This window comes from Melozone crissalis, unplaced genomic scaffold (assembly GCF_028551555.1).
Source record: "Melozone crissalis strain CALT ecotype California unplaced genomic scaffold, PUWL_Pcris_2 ptg000006l_1, whole genome shotgun sequence".
In the NCBI taxonomy this organism is placed as follows: Eukaryota; Metazoa; Chordata; class Aves; order Passeriformes; family Passerellidae; genus Melozone; species Melozone crissalis.
Window position 1 is genome coordinate 51,795,159 of NW_026535784.1, and position 23,237 is coordinate 51,818,395.

The following is a 23,237-nucleotide window of genomic DNA, read 5'->3' on the forward strand; positions in this document are numbered from 1 at the left end:
TACTTGCTACTATTATATATCACTCTTATAACCACAGAGCAAAATGTATTATAATACACAGACCTATCAAGGTTCCACAAAACAGATTATGGAGCAGCATAAACATATGAAAACCCAGTTCCTCAGAAGCCTTTCTAACATCCAGGATGATCTAACCAACAAGATACTTTACATCATTTAAGCAGAAGATCAAACATGTCACCAAAACCCACTCATACTTCTGTGGCCTCGCTGAAAGTGAAGTCTTAGAGAGAATTGAAATTCTTCTGCATTTATCTGGGTATGATGTCAGACTCTTGCTGCTGGAGGCTGTGTCCTCTGAGGTATTGAGCCCTGCCTGAGGAGTCTGTGAATTCTCATCTTTCTTCTGGGCATATGAATATTCCATGTTATGCCAAGGTCAAAAGCCAGGATTGAAAGGGCTAACCTGGTTTACATTTTAATACTTAAAAGCACCACACCTGATCTGGTTCTCCTCATCTGGAGGTACAGAATCCACTGTTTCCTTGCAGAAGTGTGTCTGTGCACAGCCTGGAGACCCTTGTCCTTATCCTACATTTTTTTTTCTTTTTGCTATGCATATTTACCCTTAGACAGCATCTAGCTCTTACCCTCATCTGCCACTTTGCAAGCTGTCAAATGACTATTCAAGCATTAAAAAAAATGAAGGGTCTGTTAAATTGTAAATTAAATGACAGTCTATAGCTGAAAATTAGCAGTAACGTGCCCAAAAGTTTATTGATTGCTAAGAAAAGGTGAATAACCCCCCCTACAGCTGACTGTGTAATTACTGACCTTTAGAACCCCAGAGCTATTAATTTAAGAACAGATAGCAGTGAACTAGCAAACGAGTTATTTTGCAGCAGGATAGTGAAGGCACATATCAAGTTTTTGCATGTGTTCAGTGCGACCTTGAATAGTATTATTACATGCCTGTATTTTCCATTTTAATGCAGAATATAACCCAAGCTGTATCTGGACATAAAATGCCTGTCAACCAGTTCAGAAAATCAGTGGGAAGGCACCCACAGACGCTGTGGCCTTTCGGTACATTTGAAGAACCCCACATCCTTCCAGAAAGGTTCTAAATTACTGCTAAAGGCAGGAAAATTGTATTGCCAAGCTCAGCCACCCCAGTACATGTCCTGCAAATGTTTCATCTGTACTCCAGAGATAGAGATGGAAATGGCCAGGAACAGGAGAATAGCACAGAGAATACCCACAGGAACAGGAGAATAGCACACAGTAATTCAGCATCAGTACAGCAGCAGACACAGAAAAAAACCCCTCAACTCTGTTGATATTGCTAAATTTAAACTGCTATAGACTATTGCACAATTCATAGAAACAGCAGCCTAAAGACTATTAACACAAATGCTCCAGCAATATTTAACTTTTCTCTTTTTCTTCTAAATAATCAGCACTTATTATGATGGAGAAATAGCTACCTTTTGACAAAGCAAACCATATTTTAAGAGCATTGGTCAGGTGGTGGAGTTTACAGTAAGAAAATGTAAAAAATATCTGTTAACTGGAAGCAATGAAAGAAAAAGGTATCTGACCTGGTGCAGATGTCCTTCCATGAAGAGCAGTCTCGTTGGGCAGGAGATCTTTTGAGTTGGAAGTGAATGGTGATTGTCTAAATGTGTCTTCAGAAAAGAAAGGGCTATAGGAAAAAACAAGATGCCTTTTTAAAACAAAACAGCAGTGAACAGAAGAAGAAGTAAATATGAATTTTGACCTCAACATCTTAATATTGTAAGAAATACCATCTTGTTAAAGAAACAGTTTTACTTAGAGAATTCATGCTGAAAAATAGGCAGACCATGAGGCAACATGCTTTAGTAAAATTGCATTTCAGAGTGAAAAGTGAAGACCTAACAAAAGGCTTTTTGCTACATTTCAACATCTCACATTTGCTATAGGGCAATACAATATAAATCATTAAAACTAACACTTCAAAAATTTGCATTCCATTGTCATATCTGGAGAAGGCAATCAGAAAAGGTAAAAATGTTATTATTTAATAATCTGAAGCATGCAGTAGTCATCTTTAAAACAAAACTTTTCAAATATTCGGTTAAGATGCCGAATAGTTCTATTCTGACATGGCCTTCCATGAATGAAACTGCCTCCATGAATTTGATTTTTAAAGCAGGAAACAATTCATACATTGAACAGGTGTAGCCCAAAGAGCACAAAGCACAAAAATTACCAGCTACATGATTCCAAAAAGAATATTTTGCTTTAGTTTTAATTAACAGGCAAAGTTAAAAAGTTAATTTCAACAATGAGATGACACCTCTGTCAAAGTATTTGATTTCTGCTCAATTAAAGCTCATAACAGAAATAAGAATTCCTTGTCTGCAGTACAGATAGACATCAGCAAGAGGTACATAAAAACATTCAAAATTGAAAACTGCAGTCTTTCTTGGAAAAATGCTTTCTACGGGAGTGTATTCCACCTGCATGCAAACTATCAATTTCTTCCAAGCAAAGAGAGAATCACTTTAAATCTGATCTCTCCCAGACTGAGAATCCTTAACAGGCTGGAGTACAGTGGGTATTTTAAAGGTGCAGAACAGGAGGCCAGGCTATTTCTGCAGCCTTTTCTTACTCAGGAATAAAATCCAAGAATCTTTTCAGGATAAAGGACCTACTATGAGGCCTTACAAGGTGCTGCACAGCAGGGAGTCCAGACTTAAAGTACGTGCCAGCTGCACCAAGCTGACCTCACCAGTCCAGGTACCCAAAGTTTCTGTCCAAAAGGCATCACCTGCCTGCTGTGCTTTCCCTCATGCAGTTTTTCAGAGAGTGAACAAGGTGTCTCCACCAAGTCACTTGTATTCTTAGTCAGATCTCTTCTGCCTCAGGGAAACTTGGTAATTCGTTGACTTGATTGTGAAACACTGTTGGCAACCACGTTGTTTTACTTTCCTATTAAGTTTTTTGGACACTATTCATTTTGTGCTGTTCCATATTTGACAGTTAATGGGGTATTTTGGTATTTCTACAAAAGTCTGAACACATCCATAAGCAGTCAGCATTAGACTGTGCTGAAGGGGAAGGAGTGAAGTTGCCCCAAACCTGAAGAGTTTGGTGAACGCCAATATCTGAACAACGCAGGATACTCCAGAAAACAAGTGACCAGGATAAACCAAAACAGCTCCAACACACATGTGCAAAACTTAACTTCTTCCAAGACTCACACTCCACTCAGGGGTGACATAATACAAAACAGACTGACACTGTATAAAAATACACCACGATTTATTACAACATTCCTCTCACTGGTTTAATAATGATCTCAAAGAAAAACAGCAATAAAAAAATGTTTTATTACTATTGTAACTCTTCAAAATCTTGTAATCCACTTGGGTTTCCATGTTCCTGCTTGTGTCTTAGATTCAGTCACTGGGACACTGCTCACTGCTGCTTCTAAGCAAAATGGATGGTGCAGGGTTTATCTATTTCAGGTCAGGCCATAGATCATGAGCAGGTGCTGTTGAAGGCCACATCATGTCATATCCCAAGGATTTCCCTCTCCTTCACTGGCCTCTGGTAAATTACAGAACCATTCTTGGATACGTCTTCTCTGCCTTCCTCTAGAATGGCAGCAGTCTCTTCAGAGGAGGCCCTATTGTTATTTCTATTCCAGCAGATCTGTCCTCAGATTCCCAGTGCAAAGTGTGGAGGGAGGAGCTCCTGCTTCTTAGCAAGAAATTACACATTGTCCTCAATCACTGTGCAAAGTCCTTTCTGATGAAGGTTAAACTTTAGGATATTTTTTATTTTTCCTCTGGCTGCACTTTTCCAGTTTCATGGCTACACAGTTCTCTACATGAAAGAAACTTATCTTGGCATCTTATGCTGGCATACTCACTTCCAGATCACTTGCTTCTCCACTTTCTGTCTTCTCATCACAGATGGCAGGCTCTACCATCTCACTCAGCCACTGAACTGTGAGGAATCCTTGCCAGTTCCAGCTGCTTAAGCAAAGTCATATGGAAGTATATGCTGGCAAAGTCCAGAATACTCACAGGAGGAACAGCAACAGATAGGGGACAGTTAGAAATGCTAATAAGGAATAAGGTAGCAAGAAGTGCTTTTGTACCCATCTTGCTGGGGTTTGCTGATTTAAGCCTCAGCAGTGACACAGCTAAATCTTTGTGCTTCCCAGCTACTCACAGGTGGACAACACTGACCTCACCTTGGCTCTCTGCAGCTGTCAGCACATTTCACACAGCAATTGTGATCCAAATGCCTTTCTGTCATTACTCCAGATGTGGGTTGGTGAGCCAAACTGCAATGCCACATGTTTTCTTAATGCAGTCCAAGTGCCTCTATCCTCCACTGGCTGCTCCATCACATTCTATTTTTGAGAAGGCGTCATACCCTCAACAGTAAAGACTTGCAGCTGTTTATTTGGTTTGGGGTGGGTTGGTTTGGTTTTTTTTGGCAAGGTCTTTCAAGTCAATCTCTTTGAACTCGCAGGATTTAGTAGACTGACTCACTTCCCCTCTTTAAGAAGATCTCCTCATTCATGTCTTCTTCTGCTGATAAATAGGCAAGATAAGAAAAGCACCCAGAGAAACTGAACCAGGCACTCAGCATTTCATGCCCTGATGGGTAGCAGCCACTGTAAGGACGTCTCAGTAAAGCTCAACACAAGTTTGACAACAGCCAACTGTGCTATCCTCTTAAAAGTTGGCAGCCAAAAGAAGGGCAAGTTATCTTTGAACTGTCCTCAACCTTTCCAATTGGGATTATCTTTGATAGATCCAAAAGTAGCTCTGGATTCTCACACCAGTCCTGCTGGTAACATCATGAGACACTGAAATCTATTTTCAACTATTTGTCAGCCCGTCCCTGCAGTGCACCCTGGATGGTTAATGAGTAGTTGGACAATATGTGCATTTGTCTCTGTTGGTGTCTCAGGCTTCTGCTTTTTAAGCAGCACAGAAAGGCTGAGCAGGCTGCATATCTGACAAATTCCCACACTAGCAAATATGGGAAGCATTCACTGTAACCAGAAGCCAAAAGCTCAATTGAATTATCTTTCAACTTGTAGCATCAAAAAGTCCCTAATGTACATTTACTGAGCTGGTCAGTTTATTAAAAACAAGTTATTTATTGCAGCTACCATGAATGAATTGGATAGGCCTAGAAATTTAAGTACAGTGTATTTCAGAGACCTTTTCTTTGCAACTGAAATGCTTTTCCATTCTGTCTGGGCAAAGTTGTTATAAGTTAGCACCGAGAACTTCTGTAAAGGGGCTGCAGAGGCAAGAAGCTCTTACTCCATCTTTGAATGAACTCTTCATCACTTCAGTGTGCTCAGTCTCCAACCCATCCACAACAATTAGGGAACTTTCAGGTAGGAAATATATCCTTGTCAATTCCTGCCTACTCCTCCTACCCTACCAAGGGCTCCTAAGTCTTTACCAATTGCAGATACCACTTACTGCATAAGAACTTTAAATCTTCCCACAGGGACACTTCACCTTGCTGCTCATGGACACATAAACACCTTGTGGGCTTGTTCCCAGCCACAGTGCTGTAAAATGCACATTTCTTTAACAGCACAGGATCATGTATTTAACTCCTGCTTAATTTAAATTATTGTAATACTGTAACTGTAATCTTTAACACATCTTGTTAGCACTGTCTTACAGTCTAACTTTAAAAAATTCATCTCTAGAATGTATTGAGAATACAGAAATAATAAATTGAAATTTTTCTAAAGAAATCTAGCTAGACATAAAACAATCAAAGTCATCTCTTCTTACATTGGTCCACGTCTTAAAATCCAGTTGTCACCCTGGTCTTCCCTCAAGCACTGCATGTACCATGCAGTTTCTTGTAAGCTTCAGTTTTTGTTGAAAAAAATAGAATAAATAATTCTTAAAATGATGTGTTGATCAGAGGAGAACAGACAAAAGCCACTGGGCTTTTTGACATATCAACCCTAAACAATCAGATCTATAGTTGTAGTTTTTCAGATATAGCCTCCATTACTCATGGAAGTATCTTATATTTGTACTATCAGGTCATGTTTGCTGGAGACAGGTTTGAGTTCACAAGGCAAAAGGAGGCAATGCTATTTACAGTGCAGCTGTAACCATGGGCTGTACTCACCTGGCTGTAGTTCTGATGGTGTTATCTTTATTGTGGTTATGCTCTTTGCTCACCTTTTCTGCAGAGAAACACACATGAGTTTTGTGGTTAGCATATGCCATATGTTCTCTATCAAATTTTATTCAGCAGAACTATTTTAATGCTTTCAGGTAACAGCATAACCCAGGGTAATTTAGGGTAAATGGTTCCAGCATTATTAGAGAATGGGCATGACTTTATTTAAATTTACACCCAACAAATTTTTTCAGCTCCGCATGTCAGTGTTAGAGCTCCATGCAGAGCGTGCAATGCAAGTGTTCATTGGTCCCACTGCCTTTGTGTGACAGATGAGCTTCACCTTCTTTGCCAAGGGAAGTGGGCAGTGCAGCCCCAGGAGTGCTGAATCCTGCAGCCATGGCCACTTAGGCTAGAACTGCCATCTGCAGATTCCCCTCTACAGGGATCAAAGCAGTCGTCACAAATTATTTAATTAGCTTTCAAAAATACAGGAGCTGAACTCTGGCTTTTCCAACTCAGCTGAAATACTGTGAGCCTGACCTGGCTGCCACAGTGCTTTAAAGCATAATGCAGACTATGGGGGATATTTGGCAAGGCCTCTGTGTTTCAAGTGTGAGGGTTGGAAGGTTCCTATTAGCTTTCAGCCCCGGTGATCTCACAGTTTCATAGAACTTTGGGGTCACACAAAAAAAATCTGATTTTGCTCTTTTAACTCCGACTACGGAGCAGTTTGCACTAGGTTTACCTGATAGCTGGAAGAGCAGCTCAGATGCCATCTTCACTGATATGTCCTGGCTGAAGAGGTTTCTGTCTGGCAGCACACGGCCCTCAGGTGCCTTCTGGTCGCGCCCCAGCAAAGTGCTGTAGCCACCGCTCTGCCTGGGCGACACTGAAGCCTGCGAGTCCTGGATGTCAACTTCCATCGGCTCCTCCTTTATCTTCACCATCTGGGCTTCCTTGAAACTCTCAGCTGCAAATATGCATTCAAAAAAAAAAAAAAAAGGGAAAGAAAAAAGAATAAGCAACCGCCATAATTATTTAATTAGGCTGTAATTTTTCAGAGTGCTCCAAGCAGAAATCACAATTACCGAGTTATAATTTGTGTACCGCATCCCTGCAAATGGGAAGGGAAGCAAGCAGCTGACAGCCTCAGTATTCTTCTGGCTGTTATAAATAGAAGCAAGCTCTTGAAAATAATTTTTCAAACTAGAAAGCAGAAAACAGTTGCATATTTGCAAATATGAGAGTTACATCACTTTCTATGAATACTGTGTGTGTGATGACACACGAGTTAGTGAAGCTTTGTTTCTATTTATTAAATGAAGTTGCAACTCCACCCCAGCTCTCCTGAGGTGGGCACCGAGGGCCTCTTACAAACTCCAAATTTCTCTTTTTTAACAGAAGTACCAGCACCAACAGTCAGAAGTACCAGTATGGGAATAGGGGCAGAGGAGGGAACCTCATCTTCTCCTCTTTCTCTTTTATGGAAAATTCCAGAAAAACATGTGAAGAACCTGTTCATTACACCTGCACAAGCTTTCTAGATGAGAGGAATATTCTGGGGCTCATGTTTTTCTCAAGGCTGACAGATATTCCCTCATGCATTACAAGGTCCATTAACTTTAGTGAACAGTTTTCTTAAGTCCATATCATCCCCTCCTTGTCTTCCTCTCCAGTGTCCCAGGGCTAGCAAACAAAACCATAGTCTAGAAGCCAATTTCTAGAAACCCTACAGACAGCATATCTCTGGAGAACCAAGAACATAAATAAATGCACGAACAGAGTTAAATACCAGAAGGAACATCCAGGTAAGGAATCATTCCAACTAAATTTGTTTGTTCTGGTTTTCCTATCCTCTCTAACTCACATGTGAGTGTGTCAGCTTCACAGATTTTATTCCAAGTGTGAAAGATTCAGGCCTTTCATTTTCAATTACCCAATATTCCAATGGATCTCAGAGGCACCAAAACATGGTTTGGTTATCCCCAAAAATGTTTTCAGCTTCCTCAGCTGTTGGTGTCATGTTGTCACCTCCAGCAAAAGATGGACAGAATCCCTTTATCATGAATGCATCAGCATTCTACCTAAAATTAAACTAACATGTATCACCAAGTCCTTTTACACTACCCTAGGTTTTCCCTCTCTCCACATTCATGAAGTAGAGAAAAAGTGGCTTTACTTCCTACAGCTCTTAAAAAAAAAATAAATTGAAGCCAGGAGATAAACGCCACTTGGATATGTTCCAGGAACAATTTACATGAAGTGCTTTCAATCTTTTCTTATGACATTTCTTGACCTTTAAAAGACACATCTAAACATTGATAAAAATCTTTACCCTCTACTATCCACAGATACATCTCAGACTTCAGAAATTTTTATAGTGAATTCTCAGCTGAAGACCAGTTAGAAATAACAATGCCTTTTTTTCTGCCCTGTTAAGAAGACTTTTCTCTTTTTAAAATTTTGTTTAAAGCCTCTATTACTCTCTTATTATAAAACCACAGAATCCTGCATCTGTGTTAAAAAGTGTAAAAATAGCATGCTGTGCATTGAAAGTGAGCACAGAGCAGCAAAGGAACGCATCAGGTAACAGTGTCAATCAAGAGCTCAGGTAACTCCACAAACAAATGAGTTCTTCAGATGTCTGACAGACTGAGCTCTGCACCCAGCTGCCAAATTTAGGTGCAGAGTCAAGCTGACCTTTGCTGCTCTCTCTGCTTTTAAAATATTCTTTCTATTTCTGTTCCTGCTCCACGCAGTTTAATTCCCTGTCCTGCAAGTGCTTTTGTATCAGACAAACTGACAGGACCCCAACTAAGGCAAAAGTCAAGCAATACCAGTGACCTTCTCTCCCTCACCATCAGCGAGCACTGCAATTGCCTTAACTACATCTACATATTTGATCATTTCCTTTGACCTTTATCCTTCCAGCTGCACCCTTTTGATCTGACAGAATGTCCCTGCCAAATGTGAATTCTGTCATACTCTAAATCCCCAAAGCAAACACACAAAGAGAAGATTGAAGGAGGGCTTCTGATAATTTTACAAGAGCTAATGAAAGGGAAACAGTCAGTCTGTTCCACAAGAAGCAATCATAGGCATAAAACCCTGCTGTGCTAGATCTTGTGCTGGCAAAATACTGTAATTAAGGTTATGACCATACCTGTCTCACCATATAGGCAGTCCAGCTCCAGCTTCTTGAGGATTATTTTCCCTTCTGTGCTGTTCATTGTGGAGTAAGGTGATAGCCCTTATCTCTTTACATAGGTATCTCACATGGTTATAGCACAGCTAAAGTTTTTCAAGTCAAGTACAGGCACACAAAAAGGTCTCCTGCTTTAAATAACAAAATCATTTTATCTTTGACTTTTATAGGAGACCTAGTAGGTGAGCTGGTTAAATAATCTGCAATGTATCAGAATAGGAAGTTAGTATATGACAGTCAGGTTTTATTCTTCAGGTCAGATTTCTATAATAGTACAGCAAAATCTGTGGGCTAAAGAGACTCAAACAGCTCAGAAGTATCCAGACCATGATCTCCAAAACACAGTCTGCTATTCAATCAAAACTAACCTGGGTGAGGCTCAGAATAACAGCACAGCAGTGCTGAGACACTTCACAGGGCAAAAGATGAACTAAATCACCCAGTATGTCTTTATCTGCTATTAACTGTGTGATACAGAAACACCTTAACAAAATAAGAGGAAACTATTTAATACATGGATGTACTTTATCAAGCCACAGAGATGCTGTTTCTTTATAGAGCAGTGTAACTTTAAATCATCTTATCTACAAAAGCCTTAACGAATGTCATCCTATTCACATTGAGTGAGACAATTTTCCACATCAGATATGAAAAAGAGAGCACTGGACAGGCTTGTTCCAGGAGGAAGCAATTTCTTCCATAGTTTTCAGGTTCCACAGAAGTAAGGAATCACAAAGTAGTGATACTTGCTAAAAAACTCCTCCAAACCTAGAACAGCAGAAACATAGAACAATACTTGTGCTGAGTAAGGCCTAAAAGCCCTAAAAGCTCAGGATACAACCTTTATCCCTGAAAGCCTGACATTGTCACCTCTATAAGGTGCAGTAGTAAGAGCACTTCTGGAATTTAGTCTCAGACAACACCACTCTACAGCCTAGAACAGAGGTTGGCAGGTTCTAGAAAGACCTTATTCAATGTCTCTGAAAGTTGGGACTATCACAATCCAGCTCCAGTTGAGCACAAGTCAGCAAAGTGCCCTTGTGGCACCCAAGGCCAGCCCTATTTCAGGCCCCATTATCAGATCTGCAGCCATCAGGCAGAGGGAGGGGGTTCTTACCCTCTGTTCTGCACCTTTGAGGCTGCATTTAGGGTTTTGTGCCCCATCTGGGGATCCCCAGTACAGGACAGACTCTGTCATCCCCAGAGCATGTTCAGTGGAAGGCAACCAAGATTGTCAGAGGGCTGCTGCAAGACAGAAAAGGAGATCAGCTGTGAGAGCTGGGTTTGTTCAGCCTCAAGAAAACAACACGAAGGAGACACTTTATTGCTGTCAACAGCTCTCTAAGGAATAAAGGGAAGGTGCAGAGAAGCTCAAGTCAGATTTCTCTCATAAATGCACAGAGATTGCATGAGTCAACAGACAAGATAGAACATGGGGAATTCTGTTTATATATACACAGAAAAAAGAATTCCCATCAGGATGGGGAAATGCTGACACCCATTGCTGGGAGAAGTCGGGTTCTCCATCCCTGAACAAACCTAAACTTGGTGAGACCCTCAGCAGCCTGCCTGGCTTGACCAGCTCTGAGCAAAGGTCTGGAATAGATGACCCTGGAGGTCCCCTCCAAACAAAATTATTTAATGAGCCTTCAGCACTGGGCTGGCTGCAGGTTCATCCTGGAGAACTTTCAAAAGGAAGATAAGACTTGTTCTAACACACACTAGAAACTTTTCTTAATGTCCACTCTGAACTTCCCAAACTGCAGCTGGCAGCTGTTACCCCTTCTTTTACCATCTGCCAGGAGGGACAAAAGTTTAATTCCACCTCTTTTCCAAGTTTCCTTCAAGTAGGTGCAGGCTGCAATGAGATTGGCCTTTAGTTCCCCTGTGCCAGACTGAACGGGCTCAGCTCCCCCAGTGCCTCCCAGCACAGGGAAGCCATGACCTGATGGACCTGATCAGAAGGTTGGAACACTTTCCCTGTGGAGACAGGCTGAGAGAGCTGGGCTTGGTCAGCCTGGAGAAGGGAAGGCTTCAGGGAGACCTTACAGCAGCCTTTCAGTACTTAAAGCAGGCTTGTGAGAGAGCCGAGTTCAGACTGTTTAGCCTGTTGTGACATGAGAGACAGTGGTTTTACCCAAAAGAAGGTAAATTCAGACTACATATAAGGGAAGAACTTTTTACAATCTGAGTGTTGAAACATGGGAACAGGTTGCCCAGAGAGGTGGTCAATGGCCCATTCCTGGAAACGTTCAAGGTCAGGTAGGATGGGCTCTGAGCAACCTGATCTTGATGAAGATGCCCCTCCTCGTTGCTAAGGGGTCGGACTGGATGACCTTTAAAAGTTCCTTCTATCCCAGACCATTCTGTGATTCCATGCAGCACACACATGCTCTGGAAGGGACACTGACCCTTCCTAATACAGCACACTCAGCTTTTCCCATTATTTGAGACAGAAGTCAAAAATAAGGGATAGATTTCATAAAGAACACAAGTCATGCAGTAAATATTGCTTTGGCTGACACAACAGCTGTCCAATAACCTTGCATTGCCAAAATCAAATGAATACTTGTTAAATCACTAGTGTTTCTTCCCACCATTTTACTTAAAACTTCACCCTGTGACTAAAATTCAGAGTTGTTTGTATTTGCTGAAATGCCCATCAGCTTTACAAATCAACTTTATGAATCAACTTAGAGAAGAAAGCCTTTCCCATATGTCTCATAAATTGGACTCATGTACCAGTCTCCACAATGAAGCAGACAGGGGTAAATAGTGGGTCAACTTGTACCGACTTCAAAAGCTTTCAGCACGGAGAATCAGGCGTTTTGTTATGCTAATTGTTCTGATTTGCTAGAAATAAACATGCCCTAAAACAGCTTAAATAAAACCTCAGAGGTAGGGAACAGTTGGCAAGCCCTGAAGGTTCTGCTACGGAGACACAACAAGGAACATCTGACGTTCCCTAGGGCGCTGTGCTTGATGCTTTATTTTGTTAGTATTTTTTTCAAACTGCTGTTTTATATAAGACAATGTCAATGAATCAATGTAACAGGATCCTGCATTAAAAAAAAAAATAAAATCATGAAATAGCTCATATTTATTAAAGTGGAACCTCTGAACTCCCATGTTACACAATTTTGCAACTACAAGCTGCTTCACAGAAATACGATCCAAGGAAAAAAAATGGAGCAAATTAAAGCCATAAACTAATTAGAGTTGTGATAGACATCTGCTGCCCCTTCCATTTAAATGGTAGGATGATGGTGGCACCTGCAAGACCCTACTTGAACTACCTGGTTAAAATAAAAAACCAAAACCAGAAAAAGCCCCAACAAAACCCACTTGGCTAGTAGCAGGGTTTAATGTGGCAATGTGACTTGCCATGGTTTGCCATTTCTCTACTTCCCACAAAGAAAAAGTCTTATTTTGGACCATACACCTCCCCACTTACGTTCTGGGCTCCTACAGAAGCCCCAAGGAACAAAAGACTTCCCTGTATTTTCCTTTCTCTGCCTGTTATTGAGGCTTTCCAAGCAGGGATGAAAGCCTTGACAGCTCTCCTGAATCAATCCAGGAGCAGGGACTCTCATGAGGTACCAGCAACAGGGATCTCCAGAGACAGCAGCCTAACTCCACACAGGCATTTCCCAGAGCAGTCCACAATGTTGTGGAAAAGAAATATGCAGCAAGATTAATTCTGACCTTCACCTTATGCTAGAATTGTACTATCATTCTCTTCTCCTTGTTCCACTCTTTTTAAATAGTTGCTCTAATATATGTGATTTCAATTAAATGTATGATACAGTGTCAAAAAAATAATGACAAGGCATGAAATACAAAATTACCATACGCATTTTTAAGTGGATATAGGCTTAATCAAAAAAAAAAAAAACAAAACCTCATCACACCCCTCCCCTGTAATAACCAGTTGCTCCAAAAGAGGAAATATCATATAATTAGCTGTAATAAATGGAGTTGATCAGGAATGCTTCTGTACTCAGTTGTAGGCAGCACCTCACTTTGGGTGCTGAGGTCATGAAGTAAGTCTGCACTAATTGCATGTGCTGATAACCCAAAATTAAGACACTTTGTTGCTACTGGTGTATTACAAGAAAACACTGTGTGACCTGAGGGTTGAAGAACAAAAAATCCAAAGGAACCAAAGGGTACAAATGTTATGCACTTGCTTGGGCTAACAAGGAGATGTGCAATACATGGGGAACTGACCCACAGAAAAAAAGAGAGGAGGAAAACAACCTGAGTTACATGCAAAATGAACACATTTCAAAAGTAGGATACATCTGAAATAAAGGTAAATGTGATTCAGACAACATTTCTGGGAAAGACAAGGACATACTAATGTCCCTGGGCAAAACATTGCATAAAAAGTGCTACTACCTGGGATAGATTTTATACTCTTCCACCTATACACTCATTTCTGGACAAGAAGACAAAACATTGTATGCTTCTAAAAGCTAATACATGCCCTAAACATATCAGCAGCATGACTATTTCAGCAGAAAATGAGTTTTTCAGCTCTAACAACGGCATGTAAATGCAAATATTTATTTTTAATTTCAGTCTCCTCTGAAATGTACTTTTCAATTCACAAGACTGAGTGTATAAAACTGACCAGGAATCATTGAGGGTGCCACTTAATTAAATTAGATTTTCCATTAAAGAGAACTGGTAAAAATGTAAAAACCAGGTGTATTTGAAACACGTTACTCCCATTTCTTCCAATGATTTTGTACAATATTTGACGGGAATTAAAAATCTTGCAGGGATGGCACCTTTCCAAACAGAGATGAGAGCAATTTGCCCCACTCCACTATCTGCTCAAATCTGTTTGCTTACCACTGGACCTAGTCTCAGTCAAGAATCAGCAATGGACAGAATACCCAGCTCACTTTTGTGCACTCATACATATCACAGTGGTAATTTTATTTTCTTCTGTGAAATGGAGGTTGAAAATCTGCTCAAACCTTGCCCACTAACTTCGAAACACCATTTCTTTCAAATGGGTGTTTGATTTATTCTCAAATGGCAGCTTCGTTGTTAGGAAGTTTTGTCCTGGCTGTTTGGGTGGAAGTGGGTTCTGCCCAGACATGCCCAAGAGACAGGAGCCCCCTGAGCCTGGATAATCCTTTGGAAGAGGTGTGAGTAGGAATCAAGTCTGTGAACTGTGGGTAGGAGACCTGAATCCCAGGGGAACATGGGAGAGAAAGAACTAGTGTAAAAGGTCAAACTCCACCACAGTAATGTGTGGGACAAGGGCTTGATCCTAAACTCTGGTCATGCTTCTAGAAGCAAGTGTCCAAATTCTCTTCTTCAGCTTGAAAGAGAGAATCTTGTCTTGTAGAACTAAAATAGCTGTGTGTGATTTTCTCTTGTTTCTTTCCACCTGCTTCTACAATGGCAGCTAACAAATGTTCTGTTAATGTTCTAGTACAGGAAAAGATGTTTATTCTTGTAACTTTTCCTAGCTCTGGAGTAATTTCTGAGTAGCTGAGAAATGGGGGCTGACAAAGGGCTGATGATTTGGAGTAAACCTACCCTACAGTATGCACCAGACCAAACCAGGCTCCAGAGATGGAAAGGCCTTCCACTACCCCGTACAGCTAAGAGCTGCCAACACAGCACTCCTGTTTGGGAAAAGAGATATCCCAGTGAAAAATATAAACCAGTTTATCCCTTGCATGGAAAGAAGTAACAAGGTCTATGCCCAAATCCCAGTTGGCTCCCACCCATGAGGCTGAAACAATCAGCAGTATTCTTGCTCAGAGGATGACAGCAGCATGTATGTCAGGAATGCAGGAAGCACAACACTGTTATGTTGGAAATTCCTTCCTGAATTTGTATGTGATGCAGGTTTTGGTGATTAGTATTACACAGAAGAAAGGGAAAAGAACAAAGCAAGAACACAATCCATTCAGTCCTTACCACGCATAGAGAGAATCTGAAGGGACTTGACTTAAACCCAATTATAAAATATATCAAATCTAACAAGGGCACTTGACTGAGGATTTCCCACAGACAGTAAAATATCAAGACAGACTTGTTCCATTTTTTTGTTCTTTCCAGTACCATGAAAAAGGAGGAAGTTTGTTCTTGTTTTCCTTTCAATCTCAAGAGGTGGCTCAGGAGGAAATGTGGATCCCTCATCCCTAGAAGTGTTCAAGGCCACATTGGATGAGGCTCTGAGCAATACCTTCTAGTGGAAGATGCCCCTGCCCATGGCAGAGGGGTTGGAACCAGATGATTGTTCTCTACAGCTCCCTGAAAGAAGGTTATAGCTGGGGAAGTCTCTTCTCCCAGGCAACCAGCAACAGGATGAGAGGAAATGGCCTCAAGCTGCACCAGGGGAGGTTCAGGCTGGACATCAGGGATAATTGTTTCACAGAAGGGGCTGCCAAGCATTGGAACAAGCTGCCCAGGGAGATGGTGAAGCCACCATCCCTGGAGGTGTTCAAGAAATGACTGGATGTGGCATTCAGTGCAGTGGCCCAGGACAAGGTGGTGATCAGTCAATGGTTGGAGTGAATGACCTGGGTGGTCTTTTCCAGCCTAAATGATTTTGCCATCTTTAAGGTCCCTTGATGCCTTGAGAGCAGAGTTTAGACAGTGTTAAAGGAATAAAGTAAGTATTCATGAAAAGGCCTTCAAAGGATACACCTTGGCCAGCACAAGAGCCTGGCTGAGGCTACACCCAAGATGGATGACAGGTCACAACTTTTCATGCTTTTATAAGTTTTGGTCCATTTACTTACTGGGGTTAATTGTTCAAATACAGCTTCAGGTTATGAAGTTCCATCCTCCCAGACTGCTCTCCAGTTTGCTGTTGTTTGTACTTTTTGGGCTGCAAGATAGCAGCACTTTGGCTGCACTGGAGCTGCAATGGTGCCCTTGGTTCTCAGGCTGGGAAAGGATTCTTTAGTTGAACTAAACTATGAGGAGAACTTGCTAACACCTTATATGAAGTTCAGAGTTAGATACTAATGCAGTACAGAATCTGGATAGTATGAAAGCTAAAACTTAAGGCATCACCTTCTGTGATTCTAAGAAGTGGCTTAATTAAGTAAGTTCTAAGTCACCAAAACCAGGCTACCAAATTGCTAGCAGTAGGCTCTGAAGTCAACAGTGATATGGGAGTATTCTGCCAGGTAAGGTAAAGATTCAAAAATACTCAAAATAAACCACTAAAGAGGCTAATCATTTTAAGATTTTCCTCTTGTAGTTGTCCTACATTAAACTGTATCTCAGTGTTTTCCTCTCCAGTTTCTGCCTTAGATGGTAATTGAGGGAAATGTGGGTTGCAAACTGTCTGTGACAAACTGGGTGTAAACCCACCACCCCCTGGCTGATGCGAGAACACCAACAGCAGCAACACTGGCTCCATAAATCCCAGTCACTCTTCACATCCTAATCTATGCATTAGCCAAAAACACCACTGTCAGCACAAACTGCTCAGTCCCTAAGAGCTTGTAAGAGAAATGTTACACTGGTGTATTTCTTACTTTCTTGTGTTGGGATCTCCCTTTAAAGCCTGGGAGATCCCAACAGGAGCTGAAGACTTGACCAAGATTTAGTACACACTGGATTTCTCTCATAGAAGCAGGTATTTAAGGCACAAATATTCTAACACAACAGGCAACAATAGAACTATTTAAACACCTCCTGCCAGTGCTGAACTCCAGACTGACAATCCAGAACCCTTGTGTCTCTGAAGTACTTCACAAACTATTAAATTACGGAGCTCTTTCTTTATAAAAACAGTTACATGAATTTATATGCACCAAGAAAAATAGTCACAGTTTGACATTCATTAGGCTGCAAAATTTTGTTACCAAAACACCTCACTCAAACCAGTTACCAGCAGCAACTGTGAATTACACCAATAACCAAGTGGTTTGTATTTGGGAGTCTGAGGAAAAAAAATCTGGAAACTAGTGCTCTGGTCAGCTTTGGTACTTGAGATACACTTTTTGCACCATTAACATGGAAGGCTTGATTCAAATTCTTCTGCAAACTAAAATGTGGAGGCATGAACAGGAGTGAATTAATTACATGTTTTATGGGGGAGATCCTAGTCAGCTCAAGTCTTTCAAGTTTGAGCTCAAATTCACAGCTGACAGTGTCCAATCAAGACAACCCATTTCAGGTAGGTTTGACAGGGATTTCAGAAGACTAAACTTGTAAGCATTCCCACCAGCACTTTTGCATGACTTTGGCACAAATAAAAAAATAAGTCTTGTCCAGTTTTGGAGAAGACTTAAAATGTATCAGATCCAGTTCAGGTGCAGAAGCCCAAAACCCAGCCTGCCAGACTGACTTTCATGTCTTGGTCCTAGAAATTGGTCTGTTAGAAGTTCAAAGCCTTTTCATCCTTCACTTAACCTGATGGAGTGGGAAGAATTCAACCCTTTTATTTTCTCTTAAATCTTGATTTTGAAAGGTAGACAAATCATAATTAGCAGAACATACTTTTTATTTGACTCCCTCCAGCATTAACACAGCCTATGTGTGTAAACTGCCTACTTGTCTGGCAGAAGAATCTATCACTGAGGCAATGTAAGCAAGTTCAAATGGTCTTGCTAAATACAGAAATCTGGCTCAGTTTACACAATTTTTTTAACAGTGTATCTTATAATTTTGAGTACAATGTATTGCCAGAAAAAAATAAAAGCTTTAAAAGTCATATTCTATAAAGCCATGTCAGGTACAGTAAAGTACAGAAATGTTCTTAAGATGTTAATGAAGAGACACCTGTGAATAAATTGGTATTAACATGGTTAAATTTACATGGTACATTTAAAAAATTATAGCACATAAAAGCTTTAAGGCATCATTTCTTATGACTTATTCCATAGTCATTAATTTGAAAATCAGAGCAGAGATAATTAGATAGTGTGGCTACAGACCAGACTGAGATATTTCACATACATGACACTTTGTAGACAGGCCTTTTCAATTGTTCCTTGGCTTGCTATTAAGCTCAACCTACCTTCTTGCAAGGTAACCCTGCTAGCATACACAAAAAAGAAAAAAAAATTAAAAATTCAGTATTATGAAATGAAATACCTACCTGAGAGCTTCATGAGGAGCTCGGATGCTGCCTTGACTGACATGTCCTGCCTCATCACATTTGCCTGTGCTTCTTGTGGCTTGAGTTTCTCTTCAGGGACATTTGGAGCTGAGGCTTCAGACTCTTGGCTGAATACATAGCTGGGCTGAGACACGGCCGAACTTCCAGCTTCTTCATCCTTAGGCTCCTCTTTCACTTTAAAATTAGGAGTCAAGGGCTCCTTTTGATTTGCAGCTGTCAAGAGATGGAAAGAAGAGAGTGAAATACATAATCCTGGAACCGGTAGTAACAGGAAGAAACCATAACCTGAGAAATGCTAGGGCAGGTACAGGCAGCAGACACATCCAACTGTGCTCAAAGATGCTTCAAGGGACAAACTTCTGCACCTTTTCTGCAAAGGGGCAGTTTTGAAACACAACAACTGCATGTACCAAAGCTCAGAAGAACATTCTCTCACTTGTTTCCCCCTGCTCCTCCTAATAGCTCCTGCCTTGTCATTGGTTTCTAGGTTTTCTACAGGCTTGGTGCAAGTTTAAAACTTTTCACTTAAGGGCAAATTTGGCAAAGCCCATGGGTATGATATACTAAGGTTTTAATACATGGAAGAGAGGCAAGATATGAAGAGTAGGAAGACAGAAAACCTAAGAGGGGAGTAAAAGGGAAAAGATATCAAGTTCTTAGGTCCTAAAAGTTGCTGTATTAAGAAGAGAACTAAGAGATTTTCAGAAGAGAGCTCTGCACTGTTCCAAGCTCTATGTCCATGAAAAGAAAGTAAGTTTAAAATATTCCTTTTGAATACTCCTCCTAAGCAGCTGTACAGCCTCAGAGGAGGGCAAGGAGACTTTGGGGAGCTCCTTAAGATCTGCACACTGAGCAATGCTTGGAGGGCCTTTCTGATACCTCTTGACAGCAGCAGAACCTCTGCACGGCATTAGAAGGATAAAACCAGAATAGCTCTTAAACAATACTTCCAAGCCCAGCCAACATAAATTCATGGGCAGAGGCATGACAAGTCTCTGCAGAAGTTGCACTTGTCTTCAAGTAAATCTTCTAATAATTTTTTTTAATTTAACCATGAAGAGATACTTCTTTCCCTGTCTCTTCATGACCTTTTCTTGGCCAAAATGTCACTTTAAATTCCCAGTAACAAACAGTAGATGACTCGTTGAGTGCCTTTAACTTTAGCAAGTTTACATTTTTCCCACCTCTCTAAACTTCTGACTCCACAAACACAAAAGACAAAATCTGGCAACATTTACCTGCTTAAACCCTTGGTCTACTTTTTCCTCCCTTTCAGCTTCTTACCTACTCACAGTCTCCTCACTTTTTTGGCTTATTTCCTCAGACACTCTTCTTCTCAGCAACTCCCCCAAAACTCCTAGAGAACCCAAATTCCTGCATCCTACCATGAAGTGCTCACCATCTCCCAGACACCTGAACTCTAAAATATGAGGTACAATTACCATCGTTATCAGAATTAGACACTCACATTTGCTACTTTGAGCCTTTGTTCATTTCCACACAGGTCAAATATTTCATGTTTGTTTTTGGGGGTGTGCTAATGATTTTTAAAGCTTCTGCATTACCCTGTAACACAACACATCTTCCCAATCTATATTTTAGAGTTGTTTGATTTTCCTCCTTGTTGCTGGGCAAGCCATTACCAAAGAACAGGATTCAGGCAATTGGTATTAAGAGTGCACACATAAGCAATGTGCTCATACACATTAGTTCTAGTCACTTCAGGAATTACATTACCTTATATCTGGAATTTTTAATATAACCTATAGGAGCTTTTACCAGCATTAGGAATTGCTTCTGCATTTTTTATTTTATAAAGAAGAGCGAAAGCAGAAATATGAAACATTAAAACATGCTTTAAACGACAAAAATACAAGTTAGATCTCTCAAAGCCCATCTTAACTTTACTAAGGTACTAACAAAAAAATTCCATCTATCTTCTTTATCCTGGCTTCAGTCTATTCTGGGGTTTGACCTGGGGTGATGAATGGTCACAAAAACAAAGAGACCCAAACCTTCTCTGCTGGATTACCTTCTGCTGTCCTTTGCTTTTAAAACATGCCAGTCTAGCTGCTATGCTGATATGAAAAATACCTCCACCAGGATCTGAGTGCAACTGAGAGAGAGCAGTCTGCCTGAACTTTCAGAGAACACTGGGGAAAGAAAAGGTCTTTTGAATTTATTCATTTCAAAAAGGTTCTAATTCAAATTTGTCCCAGAAAATAAAGGAAGCATGAGTCTGAGTGAAGAGGTAAAGATGACCCACTGATAACAACCATTAACCTGTGGACCCAGCCTTGTCTCTGCCATGAACCAGGGCAGAAAATGAGCCAGGTAGAGCAAGCACTACAGGCTGGGTGAGCCTACTCTTCCACCACTTAAAATAGAGGTGATATTAAACTGGCATAGCTCAGTGTAAGTTTGCAAGCATATGCCATGGCAAAAACATCTATAAACAAACAGAATGGAGCAGAATTCAGATAAGATCACAGACTTAAGCAAGGTACTTATTACAAGAGTTAAGTGCTATAGTATGCAGAGGTAGATGCTTATTGCATTACCTTACCACAAGAAAAAGGATCAAAAGGAATGCTTTTGGAACAAATTAGCATTTTTTTAAACCTTCTTATCACCAAGTCAAAAGTCAGCAGCCAATGTGACCCAGTCTAAGGTGGTGCCTCAGTGCTCTTCATCCCAGGGTATCTCAAACCCTGCTAAGATGAAGACAAGTTCTACTAGTTCATAGGACCAAAATTTCAAGATAGATCATGCCAGAGTTTAAAGAGTTTAGTGATAGTCCAGTTCTTGGCCCTTCAGTTCAGGAAGAACATTGAGGTGCTGGAGTGAGTCTAGAAAGGGGCAACAGAGCTGGTGAAGGGTCTGCAGCACAAGTTTTATGAGAAGTGGCTGAGGAAACTGGGGGTGTGTACCCTGGAGAAAGAAAGCTCAGGGGCAACTATCACTCCACAATTCCCTGAAAGGAGGCTGTAGCCATGTGGAGGTCAGACTCTTGTCTCAGACAGACAGGATAAGAGGAAACAGCTCCAAGCTGCACCAAGAGAAGTTTAAGTTGGATGTCAGGAAGAATTTCTTCCAGAAAGGTTGATGAGACATTGGAATGGGCTGCCCAGGGAGGTGGTGGAGGTGTTTCAGGGAAGACTGGATGTGGCACTCAGTGCTGTGGCCGGGCTGACAAGGGGGTGTTTGGTCATGCATTGGACTCGATGATCTCAGAGGTCTTTGCCAACCTGACTGATCCCATGAAGTGATAAGATCCAGAATGAATCAAGTCTCCCTCCCTTCCCTGGCACACCTTTCCCTTTCTGTCCCTACCCCACACGTGATCCCTCCTGCAGGGTCAGCCTGTGCTGCTAGGAGCCACTGCCTCCTCACACTTCTGAGCCTTCATCCAGGGTAACAATGATAAACAAAACCACATTGATAACACATCTACCAGCACAGCATCAGACATAATCTAAATGAGCTCTTCAGGAGATATTACTCTGTGTGTTTACAGTACTTCACCAATGAGAAAAATAAAACATAGTCAGGGTGCCCCAACCCAGAGGAAGCCCTGAAGGTGTGCCTTTGGCACTATTACATGAAGGAAAGGAATCCCAGACTGTTGTTCTTACCCATGTCACTGATTCTGCCTACTCTACCTGCTTTGTTTTGGACAGAAGAGGGAATTAATAAATTAGGAAAGAAGTAGAGTCTTATTTCTTTAATTAACTGGCAGCATATTCCTTGAACTGATGATGTTTTCTAAAAACCAAATATTTAAATTGTAGATAAATCACAAAAATAGAAGAGTTATTTGCCTCATTTTTCTCACCCCAGAAAATAAAAACAAAATCAGACAACAACTACTGGGTCAGTTTCAAGTCATTTGTTATAATTAATAGGGTTTTTACTCTTTCTTGAAATATACTAAAGCAGATTCTAAAGTAAATGAAGCCTAACACAAAAGGACATAAAAAAGGGCAGGTTGTCTAATTTATCAGATCCATACATAAAAGCTAGAGGGGGAATAAACCCAAAACACAAAAAAGACCCCCTAAACAACAAAAGTCCCCACCACTCTTGTCTCTGTCCCATCTTGGATCCACAACTCTGGACAAAATTGCTAACACATGGGGAATAGCAGGCGTGATGCATCCACCAGTCATTTTAGGGAAAACAATAAACAGATGTAAGAAAAAAAATATTGCAAGTAAGGGAAATAAAATTTTACTATGACCAGTTTTTAAAAATCCCATGACTGAGGAATCCTTAAAAAAATTAGAACTGGACAAAGCATAAGTTGAATGTTATTAAAGTATATTTGAATGACAAAATTATTACTCCCCAGAAGGAAGAGTATCTTCTATCTACATACAAAAATAGATACACACACATATCCCAACTTGTATTTAATTTACATTCATTCTGAACAGCAGAATAAAGGATGTGTTGTCTGCACACTGAATAAAAAAACCCCAGCAATTTAATTTTGAAATACACAGCGAGGAAACAAAACAAACCCACAGAGCAAATGAAACCAACAGGCAGGAATCTCTCAAGCACAGTGGATAATGCTCCATTTGTTCTATTCCATATCCAGAAAAAACACAGATCAAAGAATATTCCAGACTGCTGATTTTTATCTTCCTGGCAACTGGAACCATTTGAGCCATTTGGCAAAAGTAGATGATGAAAGTTATAACACTTTCCTGAAACTGCCAAATGCCACAAGAAAAGCTTTGGGCATCTGCCACTAATCTGAAACACTCTGGTAGAAGCTGCTAA

General features: G+C 40.7%; 1 protein-coding gene across 2 annotated transcripts in view; it reads right to left on the reverse strand.

The window, feature by feature from the left end:
* The window catches only part of ZNF827 (zinc finger protein 827), a 98,597-nt gene that overhangs the window by 29,070 nt on the left and 46,290 nt on the right, over positions 1 to 23,237 (reverse strand). For both annotated transcript variants that reach the window (XR_008484390.1, XM_054295650.1), the window contains exons 5-8: positions 18,429 to 18,662; positions 6,881 to 7,105; positions 6,139 to 6,196; positions 1,563 to 1,666 (exon numbers count right to left, since the gene is read on the reverse strand). Coding sequence is in view for 1 of the 2 variants with exons in the window: in XM_054295650.1 (XP_054151625.1) it covers positions 1,563 to 1,666; positions 6,139 to 6,196; positions 6,881 to 7,105; positions 18,429 to 18,662 (621 nt within the window). In the remaining variant the exon portion in view is untranslated. The remainder of the gene's footprint in view (positions 1 to 1,562; positions 1,667 to 6,138; positions 6,197 to 6,880; positions 7,106 to 18,428; positions 18,663 to 23,237) is intronic.